General features: G+C 46.3%; 1 protein-coding gene across 1 annotated transcript in view; it reads left to right on the forward strand.

Annotated features, from left to right (window-relative positions):
* The first annotated feature begins 311 nt into the window (after window positions 1-311).
* Window positions 312-26962, forward strand: part of Lace (serine palmitoyltransferase long chain base subunit) — a 42038-nt gene continuing 15387 nt past the window's right edge. The window contains exons 1-7 of the mRNA XM_077680770.1: window positions 312-533; window positions 8870-9049; window positions 10053-10207; window positions 11028-11173; window positions 17059-17277; window positions 19387-19492; window positions 23808-24027. Of these exons, the coding sequence (XP_077536896.1) occupies window positions 432-533; window positions 8870-9049; window positions 10053-10207; window positions 11028-11173; window positions 17059-17277; window positions 19387-19492; window positions 23808-24027 (1128 nt within the window). The 5' untranslated portion in view covers window positions 312-431. The remainder of the gene's footprint in view (window positions 534-8869; window positions 9050-10052; window positions 10208-11027; window positions 11174-17058; window positions 17278-19386; window positions 19493-23807; window positions 24028-26962) is intronic.

The raw sequence follows: 26962 nt of genomic DNA on the forward strand, positions 1-26962 counted from the left end.
AAGGTCCCGTAACTGGCGATGACAGAAACGCTATGCAGAAGACTAATAACATTTACCAGGAAGGTCGCCTTTCACAAAAAAAGTTCACGAGAAATAAAATGTAAATTATCATTGTCGTGTTTTGTTTCAGTTTCGTTTTTTTTAGGTGTGTAATAATTTGCACATTTTGGTTCAATTATCCTTGTTTTTTTAAATAACTAAAGTTTACGACAATTTTTAAAGCATTTTTTAGCTTAGTGAAATTTTTTTACGCTCGAAAGCAATAATGAACCACCGTGCTCACGATTGTCGGGGCAACACCATCGCAGTGCGCATCAAGCATCACGCGCAGCGCGCCAGGTGGAGATGTGCGGCTAAGCTGTCGCCCGGACCCGGCACCTCCCAGTCGGTAAAAAGTAATCTAACTTCAGCAAACAATCAGTTCCACAGCCATGGGTCTCAAGGAAGAAGACACAACAATACTGCGCAAAACTCCGAGCTACTGCAACGGTGTGGCTCACACGGGGACGCTAAAAAACGAAGTCGATGCCAAGGTACGTACCGACCGCTCCCGTGGGTCGCATCTCGGCAGAGGTGCTCCGGAAATGTAACTCGGGTAGCGCACGTTCTTTTTGATGTTCTGACGGCGGCGGACCTGTGATAGCGGTGTAGGCGTGCTGTTTACGGTTCGTACTACACCTGTATGGCTCCGTAGCCAGGCGTCGGCGGCTGCTGTTGCCCCCAGCGCTCAGAGCCTCGGCCAAATGTGTGCCGCTCGTCTGACGCTCGTTGACAGAACGAGGACGTAGCGAAACCTTGGATCGAGGTAAGCCCCCGCGATCGCACGCCCCGTGTGCATCATTATGTCGCGGCTCTCTCCGGGCTGTCCTCAATCGGTCTTTCGAAATTTCGCACAACTGGCACGCAGTGAAACACCTCGAAGCACCGCTGTATTAATATTGAGAGACCGCTGCTTGTGACTCGAACCACGAATCGGGAGCTGTCGATGTCCGCCCTCGTTCACGGCAGGCACTCTCATCGAGCTCCTCTCTGCGATTTGCTACCAAGCGTGCAACCGTTTGTTCCGTGTTACGTCCGTAGGCGTGTCAGTCAGGCGACGTTCGCTCTTAGCCGGCGTCTTCCGTCCACTGCTCTCTAAAAGTTCCCGGCTGCTCTCTAAATGCTCAAACAGGTACAGAACTTCCAAACAATTCATTCATTACAGCAGTAATTTGTCTACGATCTCCTGCAGCGCGTCAATCGTTGTGGCGTGATTTTTTTTCAATCCGTGTTAGTTTTGCTTTTCAAGCGTTAACAGTTGAAGCGGCGGATTCCTGAGTTGCTTGTCTTTGCAAAAAAGAGAAAAAAAAAAAAAAAAAAACCGCACAGCCGTTAGGAGACGGTGCGCGCGCTGCGCTATCGGACGGAACGCGTTTTTTTCTGTCGGTGCTCTACTGATAGTCGCGCGAGCTTGGCGCTAGCGTCAGTTTTCACCTCTTATCTGTTGAAAACCGTTCCCTAGGAAGGGTGCCAGCGTGTTTCGTCACTGACCTTGCATCATAAAGTCGGAGGGATGTCATTCCGGCCTCGTTTTAAGAAGTGTACAGTTCAGCGGAAACGTGTTACATGACAGTTCGCGGTCTTGCTACACCACATACGTGCCACTTTTCCGTTTTTATGACTGTCATTGACGTATAATCTGTGGTGTGACCAGTGGCCGAGTTGTAGATAACTTTTTTTTTTTTTACACGTAACGCCGAGAGTCGTTTTCTTCTCTTTTTGTTTTGAAGGATCACCCTGGTTTCAAACTATGGCACCTGGGACATTTTTTTTAATACGGTAAAAAAAATTCATGTGCACTGGTATGTTTTGCATACAGAGAAGAAACAGAATTGGTCCAAATTAATCCGCACTCCTTCATTGCTGAAGCGTGTGACAGCATAGATATTGTTCTCGTGACAAGAGCTGTTCAGTTGGTATTGTTCTTCACGGAAAACGAACGCCGTGATTGTATTCAACCAGTCGCCTCCTGTCCCATCCTGTTCCTAATGGCAGGAGGATTGAAGGTGGAGACAGATGTTTCATTATGAGGCTCTGATTTAGGTGTGGTCATAAATAGGGCAATTCACTTTATAAGAAGCAGCACAAAAGACGTACGATAAAAGAAGGTGGCACTGAGGTCATCCGTGCCTTCACAACTTGAGCTGTTTTCAAAACTTAATGCTACCAATTAGCCCGAATGCAGATTCCAGTGCAGTAGATGTTGCCGGTAGATACAATCCATAAGACATGTGGAGCACGATGCTATGCACAAATTGTAAATGCAAGTGGAACAAGAGAAAATAATTTTAACCACATCTGGCTCTTTTTTTTAGTGCTATGCTGTGCAGGACATTTCTTGGGTCAATTGGATCAATGGAAATTGTACTACCTTTCATCAGTTTAAGGTGCCAACCACTGATGAATAACTTTGATTGATTTTATAACCTGCAACCAGTCAAAATGAAATTTTGCATTGCAGTGATCTTAGTACGTAATTCAGAAAACAACCAGCCTGGAAAGGATTTGTTTTAACTTAAAAAAAAAAAAAAAACTTGGCCCTGCGGTCACAGAATGTAAGGCTCAGGTTATTACATTTAGCTTGAGGCATTTTTAAAGGGGCCGTGCAGACAAAACACAAGTTTGGTTCATTCGAAAGATTGCCTCGTTAGAATCATACTGACACCACTTTTAACGTAAACGCTGCTCAAAGAAGTTATGCAATTAGGAAAAAAGGGAATGGCCATGCGACCCACTAGCTTATTTCTCGCAACAGCTTTGCGATTGGCTGAGGCCGCCAAAAGCAAAGGCAAATTAGGCAGGGCCTATAAGCGTGCCGAACGAGCTATTTGCGCTTAAATAAAGCGCAAATTGTTTTTATAGCAGTAAGAATGGTGGGTAAACAGTGGAAGTTACAAAAGTGCACAGAAGTACCGATGCGTACTGCTGTTGGTACTGCACGCACAATGCTTGTTTTAGCTGCACAGAACTGCTGCTCTTTGGGGTTGTCTCAGACGACACTGGCCGATTGGCAAAAGCGACGGTGATTTAAGTGACTGTATTTGTCGAGCGAACACCATGTTTCACGAAACGATTATTTTCTCCCTGAACAAAAACAAGCCAGGTATAAACACGGTCAAAAACAAAGCCGAGGCAGAAAACGGCTCTTCGGTATGGTGGTGCCATCCAGGGTGACTAATGGTAAACGAGGCTCCGAAATCGGCTGCAGAGCGGTTCATGTACTGTCATTGCAGATGTCGCAAAAATGCACGATTTGGTGGGAGAGTCAGTCTTACCTTAAATTATTTTGTCTCACCTTAAATGAGTAAAGTGTCGTTTGCTTCCGGACAACCGCTGCGGGCACTATAAAACACGAAATCTTTATACCCCTGCTACACTAGCGTGCGAATGTCATTTGCACCAAATGTCATTTGACTCAAATGCCAAGTTGTGCTGCTACACAAAATTTTCAAATTCGGCTCAAATGACATTCGAGCCAAATGAGCACGGAGAGAGACACTTGGGATTTCAAGTGCCATTTCTAGCACTCTCGCACGCAGCGTCATCAATCGGCAATAAAAATGTAATACTTCTGTACGTAAAACTAGACAAAATATTTTTGCTTGTGGAACTTTCTTCACTGTTCATTTACTTAAAATATGAAATCGACATATTTAATTTTCATACTTTCAAAACCAGTGGGTCAGTCACCAAAAAATAAACAAATAAATAAAACTACTCAAGACAGCCACCACATTAGAGTCAAAACTGGTGTCTCTTCTAATTTGATATCATTTTACTGCCTTTAGAGTGCTCGTAAATTTGATTGTTGTATTATTGTACGAAAACAGAATGGGGCGACAACAGCGCCACTAAAGCACGGCGAGCAGTTGTGAAAGCTTTCAAATGCCATCGAAATTGTAGTGGAGCACGGCGGATTCTGAATGGCATTTGAAGCACCCCACTTGAGTCAAATGACATTTGGTTCAAATGACATTCGGACCCTAGTGTAGCCGGGGTATAAAACAAACGTGTTTTTTGTCTGCATGGCCCCCTTAAAAGCACCTTTTGCCTGCTGCAGGAAGTGCACATTGTGCGAGGCTGCAAACAGGAAGTTTATTGTTCGTTTTCGATGTTTTTCATGTGGGAAGTGTATACCATCTATTGTTATTGTTATTGTGCAAGGTTAGTATTTGTTTCTTCCACCTGGGCCAACTTCGGGCACTTGTTTCTGCCATCTGATTGATTAGTGCATACAAATATGGACCCAATGCCACCCCAACATAGTTGTTTGCAGGCTGTAGGGGCTTACGTCCCTCAGTAGGACTTATCTGGCCATGTGTTTTTACAGAATGACTGTGAGCATAATTTTGGTGTTTTGTAGAAACATTGCGTTGCTGTGGAGCGTGTGTACGTGAACCTGCCAAAGCGCATTTGAAGCGTGACTTCACGCTCCGTCGAACCCGTTCGACGTTAGCTTCCGGCTTTGCCTCCGCTTATTGAGGTCACAGAGGGGCTGATTTATGTCTGCCGTTTGTGCCAGAGCTGTCAAGCTTGTTTTGTGTTACCACTTACCTGCCCCAACTGAGCGAAAGCTTTGTAGGGCACTTGAAGTTGTTAGTACAAAATCCCATTTGCAACGATAGCAAAATCAGTGGCTCACACACCCAGAATACTTTACACTGCGTAGACCAGGGAAAGATTTGAATACCGCATCTTGTTCTTTTATTATTTTTTGTTGTATAAGGCTAGCCACATTTCCCAGCACACTTAGAGCAGGCTTCTCGATGATGTCATTAAGCATGTGCAAAAATATACAGTGAAACCTTGTTAAACTGTACCTGATGGGAACGGGAAGAAAGTACATACTAACCAGCACTACGACTTATCCGAATGCGTTAGGTTAACCCTTTCACTGTCGGGTGTTTCTGGCAGTGACGCTCCCCCAGTGTCAGCTTGGTTTCCAAAATATGAGAGAATGAACATAGTGATTTATTTGACTATGATAGTGTCCAGAATGTAATGCATCGAAAGGAAAGAGCGTGGGTGAGAAATCACCTTTCTTCCGGATGTTTTCAGTTTGCTGTGCACGCTTCCAGGATGACGACCCCACTGTTTCAACATCAGAATCTGACGCTGTGGAACACGCACCCCTTCCTCGGACGAGAAACTTTCAGAATGTGAATCCGAACTCTGCTCGTGTTCAGATCGGTGTCGAAGAACCATCGCTCCTGTCTGCAGTCGAAGGCCCCGCGCGGTCAGCCGTCTGAAAGTAACCGCGCGCATGGAGGGAGCACTTTCAGCAGCCCGCATAACGCACAGAAATGAGCGAGCGAAAGCCGCGATTGAGTCATGTTTCAGTCTATTGGCAAGGCGACGGCGTGCTGGGCTAACCTGTTGCGCTGTAGCAGACACGGGAACAGAATAAAAAAAAAAACCTAGAAACCCGTTGCGGATGGCACAACAACCCTTGCACCCATAATCGTTTGCAAGCTGCATGGTCACTCATCCCGACAGAGTACAGTGCGCAGAGCTACCAAGCCCCCCAGCAACGAAGGGTGGACACGGTCACTCCGTACTCTTCCATATTCAACCAGATTTAGGGGAAATCCCCAAGGTGGAGTAAGTTTCTGCGAAGGAAAGATTCACATCCACCTAAATGCAACCATACGGCTACTAAGGAAAGCTATACAGCTTTCCCAGAAGCTTTGCAGTTGAAGAAAAATTTGTCCTGGTCCAGGTGTCAACTCTTCTATATTCTGTTGTAGAGAGCTAGCAAGTGAAAATACAAGCTGCTAGAAAGATTCGGCAGATGGCGCAAACAGTCCAGGCTTTGCGCTGCGGTGCGAATGTTTGAACGCACAATGGAGAACGTACCGGTATGTCAGTGGCAGCGAAAGGGTTAAAAGAAAATCAAGTCGGGGATTCGGCTTAACTACGTATAAAAAGAAACTACGGCTTATGCAGGTACAGTTTAATGAGATTCCACTGTATTAATTCTATTCTGTGGAACTTTTTCATCATTGTTGAATAGTGCCTGTTAGAGGGATTAGGAGAAGGTGGCAAGCTTTGAAAAATACTATTGTTTTATTATTATGGTTAAAAGGGCGCTAATTAAGGTACCTGAAAAATCCCCTTGCTCTCTTCAATATTTGATGTGCAGAATAACACTGCATTTTTTTCTTTAATGAAACCAACTTCTCCCGGATACCTTCGAGATGTGGGTTGTGGGCTTGCTTGAGACAGATCATGACTATATATACAGGGTGTCCAAACTATCATGCACCAAGATTTTGAAAAAGGGCAATTTAATTACTCGAACAAAAACTAGTGCATAATGTTTCCAGTACAGTGGAGTAGTGGCCAGTGATTTTTTCATTAATTAGGTTTAATTAGGCAATTGTAATGTATTGTCCTACTCGAGAAGTGCTGTCCCAATCATTAGGGGCCAGTGAGGCACTTGTAGGTATCCATGAGGGGCATCTAACTGCGGTGTTTTTAGTGACGTACTAACTGCGTATTCATTTATTCTGACTGATTAAAAAACCCCGTGAGATATGAAAAATACCATGGGACAGTGCTCCTGCCTGCATCATAAACCAACACCCTCGAACAGGCTCCCTCTGAACCCGCCGCGGTGGCTCAGTGGTTAAGGCGTTGTGCTGCTGAGCACAAGAATGCGGGTTTGATTCCCGGCCGCGGCAGCTGCTTTTCTGATGGAGGCAAAAAGCTAAAACGCCCGTGTACAAGTTTTCGGCGCATGTTAAAGATCCCCAGGTGGTCAGAAAACTAGGTGCACCTCATCGCCTTTGTTGTGTCGGCACGTTAAACCCTACAATCAATAAATCAAAGCTCCCTCCGAGTTAGCCAGAATGAAATAAAGAAAAGAAAAAGAAGAAATCGCCACTGTGTTTGTGCGTTATCTGCCACGAACCCCCAGACTTGTTGTTGCTTCGCCTTCCGTGCCATTGTCAAGGTGATGCACAGTCACTTTGGCTGTGTGACAGGCACAGCTGTTGCTTTCGATCAGTTTGTTTGAGGGCGTTGGTTTATGATGCAGGCGGTAGCGCCATCATGTGGTATTTTTCATATTTCGCGGGGTTTCTTTATCAGTCAGAATAAATAAGTACGCAATTAGTTCACAGAAAACACCGCAGTTTGATGCCCCTCGTGGATGCCTACATGTGCCTCATTGACACTTTGGTGATTAGGACAGTAATTCTCATTAGATAATTACAATTACCTAATTAAACCTCATTTATGAAAAAATCACTGGCCACTGCTCCACTGTACTGGAAACATTATGCACTAGGTTTTGCTCCATTGCTCTTCTTTAAAATCTTAGTACATGATAGTTTAGACACCCTGGATATATTTATAGCTCGCTGATTACTTCAGTCTGAAAGGGTACAGTTGCATGTTTTAGGTAATTTAATTACACAGGTGACAGGCTTGGTTAGTTTTAATTATGCCGAGTTCTGTTTGCAGCAAGCTGCCAGTCTTGCACTCAAAGCATGCCAGGAGGTATTTTTGATTGACCGTGCAGCATTCTGCTGGCTGGCTGAAAGGGGTTTGTAGTTTTACATTGTCTGGGATGACATAGCATACTCTGCATGCCACCTGTCAGTTTCAGACTTTATGGCTCTATTTGTGGACCTCACTTGGAGTTAACCCCTACGCAGAAAACTGACCTGATTGCTAAAGTGCTAAATCAATCAGTCTTATTACAAACACATTGCAAGCAGCGGAGAAAAGTGCTAGCAAATGTGAAAGGGGCCTGCAGTGATTCACAGCGGGCTTTTTTTAATTTCCTCGAGATAAAAGTCCTAGGCAAAGCTTAGTGTTTTGAGCTGTTTGTAAGTGCACATCCCATACTTTTTCAGTCACTTGAGATGATTGGGAAGTGTGCGGGCATTGCAGCTTTTCTCAGGGCCTTTTTTTTTTTTGTTCACCAACAAGTTGCCCAAAATACATTACACAAACTGTTGGGCCAATAGCCAAAGCTAGTTTAGGCCCATTACATAAATACACAATACAGCAGCAAACATTAAACAAGTGAGTCAAAAGATACTGATTACCAAATAATTACAAAAAATTGAACAAAACAAAAAAGGAACCGAAGTTCATGCGATGTTGGATAGGTAGTACCTTTTTAGTGTAAATACAAAGTTATTAGCTGTTTTTATTTCGATAGGTAAAGTGTTCCAAACTTTTGCTCCGTAATATTGTAGTAGCCGTTGAGCATAGGTATTGTGGGTCACTGGCAAGTTAAAATTGCAAAATTCATGCCTGTGTGTCAGTCTGCTTTTGGCGGGAAGTTCAAATGTGTGCACTGAAAGGTTTGCCCCCGCTTGAGTGTGTATGCCTGCTGGTCCAAAAAAGGCATCGGTGGGGAGTTCAAATGCGTTGAAGGATTTGCACCTGCTTGAGAGTGGGCCTCCTCGATTATCAGTCCCGGATCGTCCGCGAACTGCTTGAGGCGGGATCTGGCGCTCGGATTTTCCCATGTGTTCCTATGGGACTTCCGGTCTGAACGCAGTCCTCGGACTATCCGCGGACCGTCCAGGACTGGTAAATCGAGGAGGCTCAGTGTGTGCCTGTTGACCCATTGCAAGGATTTGGCGGGAAGTTCAAATGTGTGCTCTGAAAGGTTTTCCCCCGTTTGAGTGTATGTCTGGTGGCCCAAGAAAGGCATTAGCAAGCGCATTCAAAGGTGTGCGCTGAAGGATTTGCACCTGTTTGAGAGTGTGTGCCTGTTGACCCATCGCGAGGATTTGGCGGGAAATTCGAATGCGTCACAGCGTGCACTCCTCGTTTTCTTTTCTCTTCCCCCAACCCCCCTCTTTTTCAGGAGGAAGAGAAGAAGCCCCTGAGGGTCCGGGGCAAGGACTACTTTGAGGAGACGCCCCTGCTGATGGCCCTGAGCACGTACCTCAGCTACGTGATCCTGGGCATCTTCGGCCACATCCGGGACTTCATGCGCTCCACGGGCCTCGAGGAGACGCACATGTCCTCCGAGCTGGACCGCAAGGCAAGGGCAAGGGGACGCTAGGGAATGCACGTAGAGAGAGGGGGAGGGAGAGAGACATGCAGAGAGGACAAGTGCTACTTGCACAACCACTGTATTGAACGCCCCCCTCTCCTCCTTCCACCTTCTTGTGGGGAATTGTATGCACGTGTGAGTTGCAAGGTAATACAAACAGTTGTCTGGATAGCGATCGATTTTGAAACAAGATCAACTTAGTCAGAACTTGGCAAGGTAGTGAGTAGGGAGGGACATCGGGGTTGCAGCTGAGTTGTCTTTTGTGACCATGTAGTGACCAACGTTAGTTGAGCACTTGTCTTGCCCCAATAGTAATCTGCATCCTTGCGACCGATATTTTGTGTTTGCATCAGCTTGTGTGTACGCCAGCAGAATGTGCACATTTTGAAGGAACATGCACTGCTTAGTGTATTGTCGTGGTCAACATATCTCACATCGTTGACCAATTGCAGTAAAAAAATGGTGGCCAATCCACTCTCAGGGTCAAATTTCATGTCTTCAAATCAATTCTCTGAACAATTATAAAGAAAATGATGGCATATAAGGCTGGATAAGATGGCTAGTCACATAAATATCACCATTTAAAGTCAACCAACAGTTTCAATCAATTGACCAATGAGTGAATTCAGTACCAGCTTCACATGGGGCTGAAATTCACACTGCCTGTACATGGTCTCTTCTAGTGAATGAAAGGGTGCCAGTGACTCACTTAAAATCAGAAATTTAAGTCAGCCAATAACTCTAAAGAACAGTAATTTAACCTGAGGCTGTAATTTGTGGCACTCCAACCATTCATCAGTTTATCATTTTTCCTTTTACTTTTGTCTCGCCATAGAGCTGCTGCTACCAAGTGCTACACAGTTGTCTAGATGCGTTCGTCTGTCAATATATAGGAAAACTGTTTCCATGCCTGGTTCCACACTTCCTTGAAGCCCTTGTTTTAGTCTGAAATGGCATGCCCGTCTGCGTTCTTCCACCTTTTTGTGTGCAGGGCTATGTTCCACTGTACCAAAGTTTTGAGAGCTTCTACACGCGTAATGTCTACCGGCGCATCCGTGACTGCCTCAACCAGCCCATATGCAGCGTGCCTGGTGCGGTCATTGACCTGGTCGACCGGGTCAGCTACGACAACAACTGGACGTTCACGTGAGTTCGGTCTCGTTTCACACCCCTCGGAGCTGGAGTTCCCTCACTCACGTCGCTCTGATTCCTAGTTTCTCTGGATCGATCGATGAATTGGAGCCCTTGAGCAACAAACTCCTCTGTTCCTTCCTGAAAACAGAGTTTAATTAAATTAAACCTACTTGGAAAGAGGGGGCATAGTTAAGGTAGGGCTTTGCTGAGATACAGTAAAAATTTGTTACAGGAGGCACTCAGGGGACCCGGGAAACATGTCTGTTGTAACCAAGGTCTCTTGTATGGGATGTTGCTAACATGGCAAACATAGGAAAACCATTTTTTAGTTTGATAACAGCGCTAGGACAGGACACAGAGAAGGCGACACGAGACTGGGCGCTGAGTCTGGGCGCTGAGCCAGCTCCCAGTCTCGTGTTGCCTTCTCTTGTGTCCTGTCCTAGCGCTGTTATCAAACTAAGTATGTACCAACGAGCCCGTATTAACACAGTTTATCAAAGGAAAACCAACCAAACCCTTTTCATTCAAATATCTCTTACAACCAAGCATCTCTTGTAATGGTGGCTCTTGTAACGAGGTTTTACTGTATTACTAGTTTTTAAACACGGTACCTGGATTGCAACAGTGAATATAGCATGCTGTGCCTGATCTAACCTTGCAGTTCTAACCTTGTGAGCACGTACATCTGTGCACCTTTTTTCTGTACGAGCGTTTAGTAACATAGTGTCGAGCATCCGTGGAAGGACCTCATTGGCAAGAGGTGTCGGGTTGTGGCATCTGAAGCGCTGCTGGCTGTGACCCTCCTCCTTGTGGCCGCTGTGCCTGCCAACAGGATGCCCGGCACGGTGACCAAGGCCATCAACATGGGCTCCTACAACTACCTGGGCTTTGCCGAGAACTCGGGGCCCGTCGTGGACGAGGTGGAGAGGGCCATCAAGCGCTACGGCAGCGGCACCTGCAGCAGCCGGCACGAGCTGGGTGAGTGCGATCCCTCCCCCCTACTCCTGCCTGCCTCGCTGTCATTCCGTTTGGTCAGTTTCACACTGTGGAGTTTTGATACAGGGCTTCCTTGCGGTGAGCTTATTTTTAAAGCGGAGGCTTTCTTAGTGGGGCCGATGACGTTCCGTCAAAAAACTAATAACATTTCCCCATAGTCTGGTTGATCGACCAAAAAGTTCTGATCAGATCTGTGGACACATGCCGCGTGCGTGGATCGGGGCTTTGATTGTGTCAAAATGGTTACTTCAAAATCGTGAAGGCAATGCATGCATCGGTCATGAAGGAGTACAATAGTACACCTTTATCTCATAAACCACGTATCGGTAGACATTTGGATCGTTCGTAGATGCGTGTACTTAGTGTCGAAAAACCGTTGCTTGGGTTCGCTCTTCATTCGCGGTTTGGGTCTTCGAAAGTTTGACGATCGATTGGACGCACTTTCGGCGAAGGTTGGACACGTTTTTAGCTTTTACGCTTCTCTTAACTCTCTTTAGGAAGGGATGGTAAAGCTTTTAGTCGCAACTGTCCTGTGGCGTGCTGAGCAGCTGTTGGCTGTGGAAGCTGGTTGAAAACTAGGCCTGTTCGCTGTTTCTGCTGTAGGCTGGCCACATTCCTTGCCTATACTGTTTACTGGAGATTTCGTTACTAACTTTTCTGGTGCAAGTGCAGCAAAGTAAGATGGTAAGTTGCCTGTCAGCTCCAGGGAATTCAAACAGTGCCTCATAGGGAGTTTTTCTTACGTTAGTCAGAGTTCTGTATTTGTAGACAGTTACGAAAGGAAAATGCATGGAGGAGTGGTCAAGGAAACGGCTTGACCTGCACTCTTTTCTGGTACTTTTGGGGGATTGTGCTGTTCTCAGTATTGTGTGAGCATTCAGAAGCATCCTCTCTTCAAAACTAGGCTAACAGATGGAAAGTCACAACAGAAAACAGCAGTAGCTCTTAATTTCTCCGGACAGGGGGGGGATCGAGATGTTTTGCACTAAAGAGATTATGGACAATTGACAAATAAAGGTGTCAGGGAGGGAGATAGCACTGACATCAAATAAAGGTGTCAGGGAGGGAGATAGCACTGACATCATCATCATCATCAGCCTATTTATGTTCGCTGCAGTATGAAGGCCTCTCCTGAAATGGGGAGGATTCAGCCGCATCCTACTCCACAGGATCCCGTATATCACTCTGGTGAGGGCGTGCTTTTTCCCAGTATAAATGCACCCATCTGGTGTAGCCTCCTCTGGTATCTGGTGACGTTACCCTGCTAGATCAGGCAGCAATCCAGACTTTAGCACTCGAGAACATAAAAGAATTGACATTTGGGCCGATTGGTTGTGGTTCAGCATCTTGAGGGGCAGTATGGCGAACTAGTATACACAAGAAAAGGCAGGCCGGTTTTGGTTCAGCATCTTGAGGGGCAGTATGGCGAACTAGTATACACAAGAAAAGGCAGGCCGTCTGGTCTTCTTTTTTGTCTCTCGTAATTGTCAAGTGTGCTGCCCGTCTAAAGGTTACTCCAGAATGCGGAGGAATGTTGTGTCAGGCACTTATCTTTGCCAGATGAAACCTGGGGAAGCTGCCCATGCTGGGTCTCGTACCTTTTGTGAGCACCTTTGAGAGAACATTGGTTTTTCTCAACAGGCTTCTTCACTCCACCTCATGTGTCACGGTGCGCTTATTATCAACACCTTCAACGTTTGTTCTAGCATGCGTGATCAGACATTGGGTGGCCGTTGCAAGCAGGTTAAACCGTTTCAATTGCTGCTCTCGGGTATTTCGTGTCAGAAAAGGCCACCAGCCTTCAATGACCCATAGAGTTACCTACTAATATACACTAGAGGGAAATCTGGTGCCAGTGTCCAGGGGAGGTGCACTTCAGCGAGCGTTCTGTCATGTACCGGGCAGGGACGTTCCACTTGTCCTTGGCATGGATCATGAACAGGCTGAAAAGTTGGCTCTGGCTGCAAAAAAACAACAATATTATTGCAAAATGTTAGTAAAATTTGTTTTGTTAAAGGGACACTGAAGTGAATTTGTCAAGCTCCCGGTTTTGCTTGCACTGTGTAGACTGGCTCAAATTACCACACTTTTCATCGTTTATCCGGTTGATAAGTTGTTAATTATTTTATAAAGCAGGAAAGAAGAAAAACTACCATGCGCGGTCTGTGGCGGCCGCACCAACTAAAGGCTGTGACGACAGCAGTAGATGCACCTTAATTGGACGATGTCCAAGGTTAGCATTCAAACAAGCTTCGGTTTCGGTTCTGTAAAACAACATGTTTGACATCCGATGGCATCGTTGGATGGGCATTCTCGATATCAGTAATCGCCGTACCGCGCTTCTGCCATGTTGTCGGCTGTAAAATGCATAAGATAAGCCTCCCAGGACGGCTTGGAATCGTAGCAATCACTAGCCGAGGCCTACGCAGTGGATGAACGCCCTCCGCGTCCCCGCAGACACTCAAATGCCATGTGCAGTGGTGAGACAGCTGCGCATATTGCGCAGATTTGATACAAATTTGTTTTCCTGCGCCAGGCTGCTCCAAAAGCTTGAAAATTGCAAAAATTGCACCAAACTGCTCCAAAACTGCTGCTCCCGTCAGTTCCTGTGGGGAAAAATGCTTACTGACGGCATAATTTTTCAGCACCCCCAAGGTGATGCTGTTTATAAAGGTTTAATTGATTGATCATTCAATAAAAACCTGCATAAAATTGTCCCCGATATAGTTTTTTCAAAAGTCATAACGTCGGGTTGCACATGTATATTCTGTGCGTTTTAAAGTTTCCCATCGAAAACCATTGAAAGTCCTGTAGAAAAAATACTTATGTGTACTGAGGCGCCAAACTACTTGTGCAAGGTGATGAAAAAACGGCACTGAACGCCGCCATCTTGGTGTGGTAAATATGTGAAATCTTTGTGTGGTAAAGATGTGAAAACATGGCCGCCGGGCGAAGCAGTTGCTTGTGGTTTAGGCAGAGCGCTTTTCGCCGATTTCTACCTTGGTTTTATTTATGGAGGTGGCTGGGTTTACATTTAGTCGTTTGATCTGTTACGGCAAGTTGCGCAACTCGAACGACGGGAGTTCTCAAAAACAACATGGCGCCCGCAAATTCGCCGTTTTTTGGCCTTGAGTGTGAGTCCGGTGTGTGCTTGAAGGGAAATTTCGGACTCATTGCGGTGTTATAAAACGCTGAGTTATTGCTACCTTTCACAGCGAGCTTGCGAGCAGCGGGAATTGGACGATCGACACTGCAGATGTGGCGGTGCAGGCTACATCGCCGCAAAATGTTCAAGCAGTGTCCGATAGCCGGACGGACTATTATTGCACGCTAGGAATAATGGTTCATTTATCTGAAGGGAAATTTAATGCCAAAAGGGAGGTGGCTAAACATACCAACGTTACTCAAATTACGACCTTAGTGAACATGCACCTTGGGATTTGAAATGGGAGGGCTGGTGGGGTGCGACGACTGTCACCTCGCTTCGCGCAACTTTTTCCGTGGCTCTACACTTGTGAGTAAAGCCAAGTAGGGGTTTACAAAAATAATTTGGGCATTCACACGATAATAAAAATGCCTTACGGTTGCTTAGTTTTTCTGTTCGATATTTTCAATGGCTCTCCACACAGTATCTATGCATGGAGCCTAAGAATTTAAAAATAATTTGTAAAAAGGTAGTGCAGTTCGTACCTTGTGATTCTCTGGAAGGAAAAAGCTGTATTGAAAGGCTGTTTCAGTGTTATGTATGTTCAAAACCGATTAAAAAGTACACTTTTCCCACGTGAGTTGCCAAAAATTTGATTTTTTAGGCTCCTAAGATGACAAAAAATGTTGTTCTTCTGCTCCAAATTAAGGTTCTTCTGCTCCAAAATCGAGATTTTGCTGCTCCAAAAACTGCTCCCAAATCTGATTCAGCCGTCTCACCCCTGCATGTGCTTTTCCCGCATATTCGGAGCTTGCCTCACTCATGCCTGTATCATGAAAAGTGTGTTCGCACCAGGCCAAGGGTGTGCCGATTCAGGCCTGTGCCCAATGCCCGCAAGCAGTCGGTGCTTGTGGCAACAGCACGCTAACGAGAATTCGCTAGCGCGTCAGTGGCAGTCTGCGTGCGTTCTGCGAACTCGCTCGTGGAGCAATGAACGTTACGGCCCAAAAATGGTGAACTCAGTTAAGAAAACATCGGCCAAAAACGAAAAAATCAACTTGCAAAAAAAAAAGAAAAAAGGGTGTACCCTCGGGGATTCGAACTTGCGACTTGCAAAGCAATAATCCTAGCGCCTCAGACCACTGGGCCACGAGCCAGCTCAGCCGAGGATGGCTCTCGGTTATATAAGTATATAAGTATAAGGTATATAATGTATAACCAGTTTACACTTTTATTTAGTTTTATCGTTTCAAGTACTTTAGGTGACTATTTGTTGTATAGCGCCTGTGCAGTAAGCGTCCCCCAAACTTCCACAATATCTCACGTCTAGCAATTGCATTTCTTTGACGGAAAAGCGTTCGCAGATGTGCGGTTGTGCTGCTGACCACTGTGCCTGTTCACCCAGCGCAAAAAAGTGCTTTCTGCTCTCTAGTTTTGTGCTGTTTGGTAAAATTTTCAGTTGATTTTATTTCCTTAGTACCAATATTGACTTTGTTGGCTCTTCTCCCGCCTTCAAGTGGCCTTAGATTTTCCTACTAGCGTAAAGTCAGCGAAGCATCCCATGTGCACTTGTGCAGCGCTTGTGGGGAGCGACCCGGACTCGGAGCTTGATACAGTGTACAAACTAACAAAGTAAAGAAAGGCACATTCTTCCATTCACGAACGTGTTGTGGCTTAGTTTCAATTGAGCGAGCGAGCGGCCGGCGGTCTAAACGCTGGGCCGACTGAATCGATCAGGAGGTTGGCGAACCGTGCAGTAGCGCAGCCAATTGCCAGCTCCTGTCCTCGTGACGTCACACGAAAACGTCACAAAAAATGGGTGAGGGGGCAGAGAGGAGGATGGCATTTTCGAATTGCTTTTTCTACTAAATAAATTCGCGTAAACGCGCTCAGAGGGGTCGAAACATGGCCTAGGGACTCCGGACTACAATTTGCGCTCGTAATCCCGCAATGTTTACAAATCACTTCAGTGTCCCTTTAATATAAAATTGGCGTTCCAAGAGATATATTTGTCAGGGACTATTTAGCAGCTTCATGCAAGATGAACAAGAAAAAAATGTTGCCACATGTTTTGGTGATTTTGGTTTCGAGAAAGAAAAGAAGCCTTGTGGCCAGTCAAGCCAAGTAGGCGAGGAACGTCACTAGCTGCAATTGGGGCACCCACAACGGTGCATGATTGCAGGGCCAGATGTAGCTCAAGTATACTGTATTTTTGCACGTATAACCTGCCCCCGCATATAATCCGCACCCCCACTTTCAGCCCGCCGGAAAAGAAAAAAAAAAAAATCCTTGCGTAATGCCCGCACATTTGATACAGGAAAGGCTGCACCAAAGCTACTGCTCAAGCAACACATCGCATACTACGTAGACAGAAAAAGCGTGTGTTTAGCTGGTAGAATACACTGACTGCAAGGCGAAAGTCACAGTTCACTAATAAAATTCAGTTGTTAGAGTGCGCCCGTCCTTGTTTTTTCTTCCTTGTCCTTGTATGTTCTGCCCAATCGCTGCCATGGAAGGCTTAGTCAGTGCTACTGCGTAGGAGCTTCATGGCACAGTGCGCATTGCTGTGAAGCTGCACTAAAGGAAAAACCCCGCGTATTATCCGCATGCCTACTTTGCTACTGAAATTTCCGCATTTTTGGTGCAGGTTATACGCGCGAAAATGCGGTACATTAGTATGAAACTCTAGGCAATGACCCCTTCTCTTGACATTGTGTTGCAGGCACCCTGGCGATCCACCAGGAGATGGAGGAGCTGATGGCGCGCTTCCTGGGCGTGGAGGCGTGTCTGACGGTGGGCATGGGCTTTGCCACCAACTCCACCAACATCCCGGGGCTCGCGCAGCGCGGCTGCCTGCTGCTCAGCGACGAGCTGAACCACGCCTCCCTGATCCTCGGATGCCGCCTCTCGGGGGCCACCATACGCGTCTTCAAGCACAACAGTTGAGTCACCCGCCCAAGTGATGGCTCAGTGGCTGAGGCCTTGTTGTGCTGCTGGTCACAAGGGGGCGCGTTTGATTCCTAGCTGCGGCGGCCGCTTTTCTGACGGAGACGAAAAGCACAACCGCCAGGGTATCAAGATTTTGGCACACATTAAACATCCCCAGGTGGTGAAAATGAATCCCCTAAGGAAGGAATATTGTCCTCTAAGGAAGGGGGGGGGGGAGAGGTGAACGTACACATACTATTGAAAAGCTAATTTGCTGCTGCTCCTCGAGTTGCATCATGTCATCATGTACTCAGCACACTGCAGGCAGCGACCATTGTATGAGAACTAATGCTAGACCAGTTATGGCCATTGCTGGTGTGGTCCACAGCATCTCGCACACACATCTACAAGCTGGCCTCTTTTAGATTTTTACATCTTGGCTGGTAGCGTTTGCACTGCAAGCGGCATACAAGAGGCCCCAGCTGTCTTGTGCACTGAAACGTGACGTACCCATGCTTTTTTTAATGCTGATGTTGGGGCCGAACTGTGTTAATTGGAAAGTTGTAGATTCGTCGAGGAACATGTTCAGGTCTTGCCAGGAACACTGAAGACACGCAGGGACTTCTTCAGTGTTCCAGTTCTTGCGTATTTTGCGTGGTTACGCTGGCTGCAGACTACGCTTACACCCCTGGGAAACGAACGCCTGGAAAATACGACTGGTCTGCAGCAAACACGCACGTTTGACTCTGATAGGGTAGGCTGCTGCAATGAAAGTTACGACACTCAGTCACGCAGCCAGCTGCTAGTTGATTTGATTGCAACAGAAGCCGGAGGGCAGTGATAAAAAAACAGGGCCAGGTGTGTGATTTGCCGGAAACAGCTGTCTGCCTCCAGCCACTGTAATAGCTTTTGCTGCAGCTTGTGCTTATTTCTTTTTCTGTTGTGCTGTTTTTCTTTTTTATGAGTTTCACAGGCATTGGTATAGTTTCAGGAAAATGGCAGTGAAAGGGATTTGCCTGGAAATTTTGGGAAGATTATCAGGCTTTGTCTGAGAAAAATGTGGGTGGAGGGGGCTTAATCACTGAGCTTTGGTTTTCGGGAGGAAAAAGACCAACGAAGCGCAAGAGACTTCAAAAAATGCTTCAGAAAAACAACAACAACAACAACAAAAAAAAAAAACGCCTGCTTCGAACTGGGCTGAAAAATGGCTTCGAAGGAAAGTAATCGTTGTCATATACAGCCTTTATCACCAACTTTCCTCCCCTGCCTTGGTATCTTCAAAAGCCACTCTAGCATCATCTACAAATTAGAGGGGGAAGGGGGGAGGCGGGGGGGGGGGGGGGGGTGCTGATAACTACAGTAAAATGACCTTGCCAAGCTTGGAACATCGCAAAAGGCACTAATACGTTCTTCTAGAGTCTTCCTTTTCAGTCGGGAAATTCGACTGACTGACCATGTTCCCATTCAGATCACATTACTTGAAAGGCTTGAAAGTCCACCTTTTCACACATGCATGCGGATGCACGCACATGCACACAAAACGTCTTTTTTGCTGAACAATTAAGAAGATGGGTTCAAGCTCAAAACGGAATCTTTTGGTTTTGTCAGTGCAAAATTTAAAAAAAATTGCTACTCAGATTAGTATAATGACCCGTTCTTCCTTGCTGAGTTGGGCTAGTTGGCATAAAAGTTGCACTGAATTACAACGTCTTCGCTCGAACACAGGCTTCTTCTGTCATAGCGTTGTAACTGAGTTTATTTTAATTTAAAAATGCAAGTACATTAGAATTAGCGTAGCATGTATACGAACCTGGAAGACTTATAAAGTGCAATCAAGCTTCAGTCATATTTGAAAAACTGAACTAAGCTAAACAAAATTTTGTTTTAAGTGTGCACTTAAAAATGCAATACGTAGTTCCATTTATACCAGTTCGTTCATTGTATACTGTGTAGACTGAAGATGATGTAGTTTGTTTAGATTTCTACGATAGGTGTCATGTGGTTTTAAGAGTGTGAGAAAACGATTTTGACAATGCGGTGTGATGTGGAAACAGTGTTTCAGCATTTGCAGCAAGTGAAGAAAGTGTTTCCATGCTCAGGATGCCTCCTTCCTCAATTGCAGACATGAAGGACCTTGAGAACAAACTGCGAGACGCCATTGTCGAGGGCCAGCCACGGACACACAGGCCCTGGAAGAAGATCATCATCATCGTGGAAGGGGTGTACAGGTACGTTGAGAATTCAGTGGCAGCCGAAGAAGTTCATCATGTCTGAAAGAAGGATGACAGGAGTGGCGCTTAGGCTCAGGAAATGAGCTTCTTCAATGAGGGAGAAAACTTGGGCAGGATGCGTCACAGCTCAAGTTACAGTACAAGAAAGAAATGTACTTCAGCCAGGCATCTAGTTGAGAACTTGGACCACCAGGTTGTGGGGGCACACTGGTCTTAAACAAAAAATGTTTATATTTACAGTTATGGTGATAAAAATTGGAGGGCATAAGTAGTTTTTCATTCTGATGATAGATATAAAATTTGTTTTTGTGTAAAGCGACTTCATTCAAATTTATGCGGATTGTTATATTTGATTTTTTTGACAGCCTTTGTAAAAAAAACTGCTGGAGGTATGCAGCCAACAAGGTACCGTTGAACTGTGCACAAATCAAGGAGTGCAATAAGACTAACAGTATCATTCTATCTGGTCTGTAGCAGAAGTTACAACCATTTGAAGTGTGGGCTTGGAAGGCAAAAACGGTTTTTCGGGTTCCCACCTTCCAAGCCCAAACTTCAAACGGTCGCAACTGTAAAAATAAATTTTCGTTTATGACCAGTGTGCCCCCTTAACTCTTTCGGGACCGCTCCAAGGCCATCGATCACATATGATCGATGGTTTCGCGAGCCTGCAGAATACAAATTTTCGCTCGATGGAACACCTAGCGACATCTAGGAGATAGTTTGAAAACTGGAGTTTTCTCTTTTGTGAAGTTCCTTTTTTCATCGCCAGGCGGCAACGCATCAGATATTTTATTCTGACGGGCAGTGGTTTCAAATGTAAACAAACATGGCGTCATACTCTCGCGAGCGCGATAAGAAATTCGCCTTGTTTTGTTTCGCATATCTTCGCCTTCTACTGTGGATTTTAACGATGAGAGTGGCTGTGAAGAGTCGGAATGCGGCTTTAGAGATCGGATTTCAGCTCGAGTGAGGATTCAGGCGTCGATCAGCCTGGAACATCAAATTGCGCTCAAAGGTGGGTGTTGGTTTCGGTTTCAATTGGCTCTGGAGTAGGTATGTGCGCTCGAAATATGTTCTGGCTGATTTATATTTATTCGCTAGGGTGTTAACTACCTATGGTAGTGATCTCCTGCCACAAGCGCAGAAACAGATCAAGTTTTCGCCGAGATGAGAGCCCGGCGTGTACCTGGGCGACGACGTAGCCATGGCCCTAGTGCCAAAGAGATCACACACAAAACCCAAAACCAGTTACACCTAGCCGCATCAAACTTTCGCGATGAAGAAACAAAGCATTGTGTTAGATTTTGTATATCCTGAAATAATTGTATTCTTTTTTAATATTTTTATATTTGCGCTTTTTTCTATCTTTTTCTGTAGTTTTCTTACGAAGTTCTTACTTTCAGATTTTTTCATGGTTCTATCATCAGTGTTGAAGTAAAACTTGGTATTGTATGTCAAAGAGCATATAATTAGCTGCATTTTGGTATATGCTAAGGCAGGATGGTGCCTTTGCTTTATGTAATAAAAAATTTGTACCGAGACCTCCCTTTTTCATCCCTTTTTCCGGTGGTCCCGAAAGAGTTAATTAACTGAGTGGCTATCAAGAAATGGGTCTAGAGGCAGGGCAAGGCTACGGGCTCTGGAGGGATGAAATATGAGAACTTTAAGGTGAGGGGTGGCTTTGGGCAGCGCAAGGTAGGAGTTATCTTCGCGAGTGTTCTTTTCCCCGGGGCTTCTCCTCCAAGCCGCAGTAGCGCTGAGGATCTGACCCCGGGTATCCTCAACCGACAAACTCAGCCTCCGATACAAAACTGTACATTTATTTACAGCCCAGCGGGCGACAAAAAAAACAATACCGTATTTTCCGGTGTATAGGTCGCGGTTTTTTTCTTATATTTTTGTTGGTGCGTCTTATCCACCGGTGCGACTTATGTATAGAAGAATTCCGGTTTGCGGCGGCCGCGCGTGGGCAGCGCACGTTAGGAGACACAGCTCTATGGTCAAAATGAATCCGAAGCCCACCGCTACTGTGTTTCTCATAGCCCATATGTCGCTTCGGGACGTTAAACTAAAGAATTAGCAGTTTATTCCAGTCGAAAACAATGATAATGGCCTGCGACAACCACGCGCCACTTTCTGCCATGCGCAGTAACTACAGTTCAGAATAAATTCAAATATCAAACTGGGTAGCAAAAATAAAATGCAGCTTATAAATTATCACAGAGAGTTACTCTGAAGGAGGTAAACGTGCTGCTAATTTTTAAAATGACAGCTTGCTGATAAGTTGCGATTTTCAGGCCGCTTCCGGTCGCGTCACTTCCGTCCGTCATGACACCTTTATTGCGCTGATTTACGACAGCACGCAAGAGACGCGCGACGTTTGGAGAGGTGGCCAAATGGGTCTCCGACTCTTGGGACTCCATTTCTACAAAAGCAGTTGTAGCGGGGTTCATAAAGGTCGGAATGATCCGTTCCGCGAGTGGTGACATGTTGGCGAAGAAGATATCAATGAGTCGGAGGGTGATAGCGATGTGCTGGCGGAACTCCCACTTGAAGTTGCTGAATTGTTTGTTAGCGAGTCGGAGGAAGAAGACTTCGATGGTTTTACCTAACGCCGTTTGTAAGTACATGCCATCTGTGTGTTTCAATAAACCATTTTTGGGAACTTTGTTCTGTCAAGACTGGACGGGAGATGCACGTGTCTAGCCCTCCTCACCGGGCGATGCGTTGATAGGCGGCGGCCGCCGCAACCATGTACTTTCGCCGCTCTTTCTAACGATCTGATTCACTGTGAGTTTACCTAATTAAGAAGTGCGTCTTGTACACCGGTGCGTCTTATACACCGGTGCGACTTATATACGTTTTTTTCGGAAAAAATGTCATTTTGAGGGGGGTGCGACTTATACAAAGGTGCGACTTATAGACCGGAAAATACGGTACTCAGGCGGAGCTCGAAGACGACGGGCCGAGCTCTCCTGCGCCCGGACCGCGTCTCTCTTGTCTTCATCCCCTCGTCTTGCCGCTGGGGCCGGGGAAGGGGGAAGAGCGAGTCCTTCGTGGGGGTCCAACCCCATGTGCTGGCCATTAGCGCATCCGGTGTGAGCAGGCGCGACCTTCCACGGAATGCACGGCGTTTCAAGGCGGCGCGCGACACGTGCGTTTCATTTGTGCGCTGCTCGTCCCACGGCCCGCGCTAGTTGGTGTGTCGAAGCGCCCGACAGTAGGAATGGGTGAAAAGACCATAGGGGAGGCTTTTGTACTAGAGTGGGCATATCTGTGTTCTTCGATTAAAGCCCTAGTAGTAGTGCGCCGTCCTGTCCTATTTGGTCCTCTCTGTTTTCGTTGTTTCTTTCGCACTTTGCTCCACAATGCAACCTTACCAACGCGCCCGCCTTGTTACTTCGGGCTGATGACGATCAGTACTTCAGGCTGATGATGATGATGACAGTTACTAGACAGCGGTTGTTCCACAATGCAACCTTACCAACTTGCCCGCCTTGCCTTGTTACTTCGGGCTGATGACGATCAGTACTTCAGGCTGATGATGATGACAGTTACTAGACAGCTGTTGCTCCACAATGCAACCTTACCAACGCGCCCGCCTTGTTACTTCGGGCTGATGACGATCAGTACTTCAGGCTGATGATGATGATGACAGTTACTAGACAGCGGTTGTTCCACAATGCAACCTTACCAACTTGCCCGCCTTGCCTTGTTACTTCGGGCTGATGACGATCAGTACTTCAGGCTGATGATGATGACAGTTACTAGACAGCTGTTGCTCCACAATGCAACCTTACCAACGCGCCCGCCTTGTTACTTCGGGCTGATGACGATCAGTACTTCAGGCTGATGATGATGATGACAGTTACTAGACAGCGGTTGTTCCACAATGCAACCTTACCAACTTGCCCGCCTTGCCTTGTTACTTCGGGCTGATGACGATCAGTACTTCAGGCTGATGATGATGATGACAGTTACTAGACAGCTGTTGCTCCACAATGCAGCCTTACCAACTCACCTGCCTTGCCTTCTTACTCCAGTATGATGATGATCAATAGTTCAGGCTGATGATGACGACGATGACGATGATGGTGGCAGTTACTAGACCGCTATTGCAGCTGAGTCACACAGTCATTTGACTTGCATAGAAAGGAATCGCGCCTTTTGTGTGTACTGGTTCATATTTTTGTGATTTTGATTTATTTACCAGTGACTGTACGCGCTACATTGGAGACATTTTCTTGCTTGGAGCTAGCGTAAACGATGTGCTGGCCTTGATTGCTCTGTTGCCTCCCCTTCCCCCTTGCAGCATGGAGGGCTCGATCGTGATGCTCCCCGAGATCCTGGCCCTGAAGAAGAAGTACCGAGCGTACGTGTACCTGGACGAAGCCCACAGTGTCGGAGCCCTGGGCCCCACTGGGCGGGGGGTCGTCGACTACTTTGGCCTGGACCCACGCGACGTCGACCTGCTCATGGGCACCTTCACCAAGAGCTTTGGCGCGGCTGGCGGATACATTGCGGGCTCCAAGGTGGGGCAAGGTGTTCTTGCTCGTGCGTTTGAAACATCTATACAAGAAGCAAAAGAAGTACAACATATGTTCACCCACCACTGATCATGACTAAGGAGTGGGCAGCACGCAGCCTGGCCGGGACTGTTATGGCCGCTTGTACATAAATCAACCTTGTAAATCCATCACGTCCTCATCTACCTTGGTTCGTTTCATTTGTCATGCCAGACTGACAGTATAAACACTGCCCAGGAAAGCTTGCTTATAAGGAATCCAGAATAGCAAAAAAGGCTGATAGGACATGCAAGCACTCTAATTTTGTTACTGTATGTATACCTGTAGGGAAATATGAGTCTGCTTGTAATTAGTTGAAAGTCCGCCATGAATATTTTGGAGGAAATAATGATGGGCAATAATGGCTGAATGTAGATGCTAAAATACCTTCTGAATCCTACTATATTTAGAAAACCAGAGCACAAAGACAGATGTAATTATTGCCAATAACAGTCGCCTTTGCAGCTATCAGTCCAAATAGTGTTTTGTACATAATTTGTGTTTCATGGAATAAAGCTTCCCATCAAAATAAAACAAGCGCACTACCATGGCCAGCAGGCTTCGCCAAAGGAAGGGAAAAGCTAGTGCTGCTTGGGCAGCAATTCTACCTTTTGTGCATTATGCTTGACATGTACTGATGCGCGTCTGAGCATGTTGGCTTGAGTGGAGGCAACTTCTGGTATTCCTGGGCCAGGTTCCCTTGCCTAGCCAACAACAACATCAAAGAAAGCCTTACCTTGTGTAACCTGCTCCGAAAATGTGGCAACTGACATACCTTTGTTTGTTGTACCCCACCCACTCGCGAAGCATCCAAGTTAAACAATACTTCTGCCACCACGCTCTGATAACGCCATATCTACAAAAAAAGCTGACAACAGAGAAGATAATAAGTGTAGCCGTGTGTGACAAAGGGAGCAAGAATTTGTGCATGCCTGTGGGTTATTAGGAAAAGTTGAGTCATAGGCAGATAACACTGGTTCTACCAAGTTTTTGGATGTCCTATAATACCCGTGCCACACGTACACGAAAAATGGCATTAAAGGGACACTGAAGTGATTTGTAAACAATGCGGGATTACGAGCGCAAACTGTAGTCCGGAGTCCCTGGGCCCTGTTTCGACCACTCTGTGCGCGTTTACGCGAATTTATTTAGTAGAAAAATCAATTCGAAAATGCTGTCCTCCTCTCTTTACGCTCGCCCATTTTCTGTGGCGTTTTCGTGTGACGTCAGCAGGAGAGGAGCTGACAATTGGCTGCGCTACTGCACGGCTCGCCGACCTTCCGCGACCGAGTCAGTCGGCCCACCGTTTAGTCCGCTGGCCGCCGACGGGTCGTCGCAATTCGCTCGATCAGTTGAAACTAAGCCACAACACGTTTGGGAATGGAAGAATGCGCCTTTCTTTACTTCGTTAGTTTGTACACTGTATCTAGCTCCAAGTCAAGGTCGCTTCACACAAGCGCTGCACAAGCGCACATGCGACGCTTCGCTGACTGGTACGCCAGTAGGAAAATATAAGGCCTCTTGAAGGGGGAGAAGAGTGAGCGAAGTCAATATAGGTACTAAGGAAATAAAATCAACTAATATTTTTACCGTACAGCTTAAAACTAGGGTGCAGGAAGCACTTTTTTGCGCTGGGCGAACAAGCTGAGCGGTCAGCAGCACGACTACGCATCTGCGAACGCTTTCCCGTCTACGAAATGCAATTGCTAGACGTGAGCTATTGTGGAAACTCGGGGGACGCTTACTGCACGAGCGCAATACAACAAATAGTCACCGAAGCTGCTTGAAATACTAAAGCTAAATAAAAGTGTAAACTGGTTATACATTATATACCTTATATATTCCATCGCCGCCAGCGGCCCCCCGTGGCCTAGTCGTCTGGGCCGCTAGGTATGTCATCGGAAGTGTTTTGCCAGTCACAAGTTCGAATCGCCGCGGGTACATGCTTTTTTTTTTTATGAGTCAACTTTTCCGTTTTTCGCCGATGTTTTCTATACTGAGTTCACCTTTTTTTGGGGCCGCAACGTTCATGGCTACACGAACTAGTCCACAGAACTCGCGCAGGCTGGCACTGGCGCGCTAGCGAGTTCTCGTTGGCGTGCTGTTGCCAAAAGCACCGACTGCTTGCGGGCAGTGGGCACAGGCCAGAATCAACAGACCCTTGGCCTGGTGCGAACACGCTTTTTACGATACAGGCATGAGCGAGGCAAGCTCCAAATATGGGGGAAAAGCGCATGCATTTGAGCGTCTGCGGGGACGCGGAGGGCGTTCATGCACTGCGTAGGCCTCAGATAGTGAATGCTACAATTCCAAGCCGTCCTGGGAGGCTTATCTTAGGCATTTTGCAGCCGACAACATGGCAGAAGCGCGGTACTACGATAACTGGGATATTGAGAATGCCCATCCAACGACACCATCGAATGTAAAACATGTTGTTTGACAGACCGAAACCGAAACTTGTTTGATTGCTAACCTTGGGCATCGTCCAATCACGGCGCCCCCTCTTCCCAACGTCACAGCTTAGTTTGTGCGGCCGCCGCAAACCGCGCATGGTAGTTTTTCTTCTTTCGCGCTTTGTAAAATAATTACCGATTTTTCAACCGGATAAACGATGAAAAGTGTGCTATTTTGAGCCAGTCTACACAGTGCAAGCAAAAACGGGAGCTTGACAAATTCACTTCAGTGTCCCTTTAAGTGCTTAATGCCGTAAGTTTTAAATGCCATTAATTTGCTGCTACGCGGAAAAATCTAATGCCATTTGCTCTAATGTGAGTTTTTGGTGTAACGAGTTCTGCACAACTCATTCGCCTTCAAAACGCCTTAACTACGCCTATTCTCGAACGCGATGAGCGCCTAATGAAACCAACGAAACTCTCAGCGCCAGAGTGTTGACGCGTAAACG

This window comes from Haemaphysalis longicornis, unplaced genomic scaffold (assembly GCF_048455015.1).
Source record: "Haemaphysalis longicornis isolate Haplotype H1 unplaced genomic scaffold, Haemaphysalis longicornis Haplotype H1 scaffold_8, whole genome shotgun sequence".
Taxonomy (NCBI): domain Eukaryota; kingdom Metazoa; phylum Arthropoda; class Arachnida; order Ixodida; family Ixodidae; genus Haemaphysalis; species Haemaphysalis longicornis.